The 5,737-nt window shown below is 38.3% G+C and overlaps 1 gene segment (V, D, J or C); it reads right to left on the bottom strand.

Moving 5' to 3' along the window:
• Positions 1–321: 321 nt before the first annotated feature.
• Positions 322–847, bottom strand: LOC125138843. The segment is given in 2 exon segments: positions 322–632; positions 814–847. Coding segments are annotated over 2 exon segments (345 nt in total).
• Between the last annotated feature and the right edge of the window lie 4,890 nt (positions 848–5,737).

The following is a 5,737-nucleotide window of genomic DNA, read 5'->3' as shown; positions in this document are numbered from 1 at the left end:
GAGGAATAAAAGCATGAATAGTACAGTATATAGTCCCAACTAGTCATCACAATCATTGTCATAGAGCTGATTTACCTCCAGTCAAATACGTAAAGATGTCATAATGTAACTGTGATACATAACATGTGGATTATTATTATTATAAATATTACTAAATGCTAGAAGAGATTGGAATAAAGAGGAAGACCTGAGTGCTGAGTGTGAATAGATGATGTTGTTTATAATAAAGGTCTCTGGGGTGCAGCTTCCTGCTGAGGGAATATTTACAGCTCATGAGGACGTGCTTGTGTAAGTTTTTGTACAGCTTTGGAGTCTGTTGTGTCAGTGTGACTCTCGTGCACAGTAATAAACTGCCGTGTCTTCAGCTTTCAGACTCTTCACTTGTAGATACAGCAAGTTTTTATTGGTGTCTTTATTGATGGAGAACTGGCCTTGTAGAGACTGAGCGAATGCAGTGCCAGTGCCAGTGTCAATGCGCCCGATCCACTCCAGTCCTTGTCCTGGTTTCTGACGGATCCAGTGCATATAGTAGCTGCCCATTGAGAATCCGGAGACAGTACAGGACAGAGTGACCGACTGTCCAGGTCTCTTCATCACAGAATCAGAGGAAGTCAGGGACTGTCCATAAGAATCTGGAAGAGAAGAATAGAACTCAGTAATGTTCTCTTATACTGATTATACTGCTAATAATCTTCACATAAAAAACATAAACTTACATGAAATGAGTAGCAATAAAATACACTGTCCGAAAATCATCCTTCTCTGAGTTCTGCTTCACCCAGATTTAAAGTGTATGGGAGTGTTATCTCTCACAGAGCTCACTGGAAACTAGAGCAGCCAAGAACATGCTGTTTATACACCACTCTATTTGAATAGGGAGCGTCCATGACCACTATGGAGGTGTTCAACCCACAACCACACGCTGCTCACTGGATAGATGAGTGGATGATAAGGTACTATGTAAATCTCTACAACAGAATGTTTCTCTATCAGAAAGGGAACCAAATGGAATCATTTTTAGAAGACACCTCACTCATCTAAGGAACACATTAGGAAACCTAAATTCAATTCAATTGAAGTTTATTTGTATAGCGCTTTTTACAGTAGACATTGTCTCAAAGCAGCTTTACAGAACATAAACATAGAGCAGAAGGTAAACATAATTAATGATAAAGGAAATAACGAATAATAAAAGAAATAAGAATTAACAGAATAAAAATTCTAGGTTATTATTAGTTGTATATAGTTCACAGTGTGTATGTATTTATTCCCCTATGAGCAAGTCTGAGGTGACTCAGGCAGCAGTGGCAAGGAAAAACTGCCTTTCAATTCAAGTTTTTCAATTCAAGTTTATTTGTATAGCGCTTTTTACAATAGACATTGTCTCAAAGCAGCTTTACAGAACATAAACATAAAGCAGAAGGTAGACATAATTAATGATAAAGGAAATAACGAATAATAAAAGAAATAAGAATTAACAGAATAAAAATTCTAGATTATTATTAGATGTATATAGTTCACAGTGTGTATGTATTTATTCCCCTATGAGCAAGTCTGAGATGACTCAGGCAGCAGTGGCAAGGAAAAACTCCCTTAAATTGGTAAAGGAAGAAACCTTGAGAGGAACCGGACTCAAGGGGGAACCTCATCCTCATATGGGTGACACTGGGGTGTGATTGTAATATACAGTCAAACAAATGGTGTATTGGTGTGAGGTTTAAGGAGTTCTGATCTTCTGAGTACCACAGAGTCTAACTGGAGATGTCTCAGGATTCTTAGAGTCGGCCTTGGCTCAGTGGATGTCCAAAGGCTTCGTCCCACAGAGGACGATGGTAACGCCTTAAACGACGCCTTAAATTGGTAAAGGAAGAAACCTTGAGAGGAACCGGACTCAAGGGGGAACCTCATCCTCATATGGGTGACACTGGGGGTGTGATTGTAATATACAGTCATTTATTGGTGTAAGGATCATGGACTTCGGATCTCCTTAGTATCACAGAGTCTAACTGGAGATGTCTCAGGATTCTTAGAGTCGGCCTCGGCTCAGTGGACGTCCAAAGGCTTCGTCCCACAAAGGACGTTGGGAGCTGGTACAGTGTCTGGATGCCTCGGGATGGGTACAAAGAGAGAAGCAGTGGAAAGGGATTAACAGATCTGCTGTTCATAAAAATGTGCTGGTCTGATGTACTGGTGCATGATACTATAGGATGTATTATGTGTACGCCTGACTAAAGAGATGAGTTTTTAATCTACATTTAAACTGGGAAAGTGTGTCTGAGCCCCGAACACTATCAGGAAGACAATTCCAAAGTTTGGGAGCTAAATACGAGAACGCTCTACCACCTTTAGTAGACTTAGATATTCTGGGAACTACCAAAAGTCCTGAGTTTTGTGATCTCAGAGAGCGTGAAGGATTGTAACGTGTTAGAAGACTAGTGTCAAATGCAGCACTAAGGTCAAGTAGAACTAATAGTGACATACTGTCTGAGGTTACGGGTCTCCCTCTTGAGGGTGTGAGTATGACTATTATACCATGGTGCAAGTGTTTTATCTCTAACCTTCTGTAATCTGACTGGGGCAACAGTGTCCAATGTGCTAGTGAATATGCTGTTAGTCTTTGCATCTAGGTCGTTTGAGTTTGAGGGTACAGTAAGAAGTCCAGACAGATCAGGCAGGTTATTTGTGAATCTGTCTTTGGTGGTCAGAATAATGGTTCTACCGAGTCGATAACGTGGTGAGACATAGTCAGTTCTATAGGTAGTGAGTACATTATGAGGTAATGGTCTGTGATGTCATCACTTTGAGGTATGATATCTATATCAGTGACATCTATTCTGTGTGATATTATTAAATCTAGTGTGTGATTACGTCGATGAGTTGCACTAGTGATGTTTTGTTTGAGCCCAAGTGAGTCTAGTAAGTCCATAAATGTCCTAAATTCCTAAAGTCCTAAATTCCTACAGTCTTAAAGCGTTGTTTGTGTCGTCAACATGAATGTTAAAGTCTCCTACAATTAATGCTTTGTCAAAGTTAACCAATAGGACTGAGAGAATATCTGTGAATTCTCTAAGAAAAACTGTGTAGGGCCCTGGGGGTCTGTACACGGTCGCTATGTAGGAATGGTTACGTGGTGATGGTTACGTGGTGATGGTTTATTTCACACAGACGGCTTTCTCCTGCTCCTGTATTGAGAAGGAGTAAAGCTCAGTGACCGAAAGTAAGGAATAAAACACTTGGGGAGGTTTTGTTACAGAAAAATAATCAACAATGAATCAAAGCAGAATTTCTGTTATCATCACAACATGAAGTCTTTTATTCATCACCATTCACAATTTTTCTTCTTAGTGATATAATTATTACAGTGTTTATCATGTGCAGTAATCTTAATTTTTTTTCCATTACGGTTTAAAATCTATATTACAATTATTTAAAATATGAACTAACTTCAATCTATATATTTATTATTACTTATTTTACATTTTTTGAGACTCTGATAGATCAGTGTTGTGTGTTGTTATTGTGAACACTGAATGAGGAGTTTTTGTACAGGGAAGTTGTTTATTCGTCTCACTGTGGTTCACGAGCGCAGTAATACACAGCTGTGTCTTCAGTCTGCATGTTCTGTCCTGTTAATGTCACTGTGCTGCTGGACGTGTCTCTGGAAACCTGAAACCTGCTTTTCAGTTTCTCACTGTAGTAAGTGTTACCACTACCACATATACATCCGATCCATTCCAGAGTTTTTCCTGCAGGTTGTCGTATCCAGTGTGTACAGTAGCTGCTATCAGTTACTGAATATCCAGACACTTTACAGGTCAGAGTCAGTGACTGACCAGGAGTTAATACTGTGGATCCGGTCTGGATCAGCTCAACACTGTGAACACCTGTTAAAGAAAAGTTATTTTAATGATGTAAAAGTAAAAAGCTTTAAGGAACCAAAACTGTATTACATGTCAAATGTAAAAACACTTACAGTGTACGGCTGCCAGCAGCAGCAGCAGTAGGGATGTAGAGATCATGGTGTGTGTTGGAGCAGAAGAAGTAAAAGCTCTTGGTCTTTGTTGCTTAAATCTATAACAGAGAAGGACATTTGCATAGAGACACTCCTTATCTTAGGGTCAACATGGGATGGATTCTTAGATGAGAAAACCTTCTCATCTTTTAAACATGTCTGTATTTTTTAGAGATATCTATCACTGCAGCTTCAGTTTATGTTTGAACCAATAAGAAGCTTAAGGCAGGTGTTATTGAGTAGATTTATACACCAGGGGTCGGCAACGCGCGACTCTGGAGCCACAAGTGGCTCTTTCATCCCTCTGCTGCGGCTCCCTGTAGATTTGGAAAATAAATATTTAATTAAAATTTATTTTATTTTAGTTAGTTCGATTTTTTAAAAATGTCATTCTAAATTCTAAGATTATGATCCTGTTGTGACATTAAAATAAACCGTGTTTAATTTGTTTGTCGCTCAAAATATGCGTCATAACTGCCGACTTGCTACAGCACTGTAAATCCGACACACAGAAGCAGACGCATTTTTGGTTTGCTGCAGCCGGCAAGTAAAATTTTGATGTCATGAATATGAAGAGGACTCAATTAGACATTGAAAGTAACCTTCAACCCAGCGTCATTTTTGTTAAGGTTAGTTCAAGCTGTACCAAATATTTTTGTTTGCTTGCAGAAATAAAAAGGGTTTTGTGGCTCCCTGTGTTTTTTTTTCTGTGGGAAGAAGGTCCAAATGGCTCTTTGAGTGTTTAAAGTTGCCGAGCCCTGTTATACACTATCAGGTGTTTTCAGGTGAATCTATAATAAGAAAACACACAGCAAACTTTATTTCTATTCATTTATAATTCTGTTTAATTTAGAACCTTACATTATAACAGCATTATAAAATACATCGTGTCATGTTACTGAGAAACCTCACAACCACAGGAGGATGTAGTTACATAAATGATTTAATTTGTCCAAACTGTGTTTAACAACCCAAATAACTAATCACACATTATGGAAAGAGTGAAAAAGAAGAGAAAATGTAGATATTTGTCTGATAATGACTGATACTGAATGAGTCTCATACAGAATGCAGTTTGTGGATTCACTTTTTTTCACTTTATTTGTTGAGCTCTGCTGCCTCCTTCAGTTGTTTCAGTAATGTAAGCTCAGACCATAAGTCTGTGTTTTTGTACTGATGTCTAAGGGGAAGTATCACTGTGGTTCACGGGCGCAGTAATAAATTGCAGTGTCTTCTGTCCTCAAGTTGTTCATCTGCAGATACACCTGCATCTTACTGTCATCTCTGGAGATGGTGAAGCGGCCCTTAACAGCATTAGAGTAGTATATGCTACTGCCGTGGATAATTGCAAGAAATTCCAGTCCTTTTCCTGGCGCCTGTCTGATCCAAGCCATGTAATAGCTACTAAAGGTAAATCCCGATGCTGTGCAGGTCAGTTTATGAGACTGATCAGGTTTGATGGTCACTGGATCAGACTCGATCAGTGTCTGACTGCAGGAATCTGAAATAGAAGAATATTCAACGGTAGAAGTTAATGTTAAAGAATATATATATATATATATATATATATATATATATATATATATATATATATATATATATATATATATATAATGTAATAAATTATACTTACATTGAATGCAGATTGCTAGAGTAAAGTAACACAAAACTCTGCCTAGTCCCATCTCAAAGAATTAAAATGATTCCTGCTGCTGTAAATGAACA

The sequence above is a fragment of the Tachysurus fulvidraco genome, chromosome 15 (assembly GCF_022655615.1).
Source record: "Tachysurus fulvidraco isolate hzauxx_2018 chromosome 15, HZAU_PFXX_2.0, whole genome shotgun sequence".
Lineage (NCBI taxonomy): Eukaryota > Metazoa > Chordata > Actinopteri > Siluriformes > Bagridae > Tachysurus > Tachysurus fulvidraco.
This window is presented reverse-complemented; position numbering and strand designations above follow the sequence as displayed.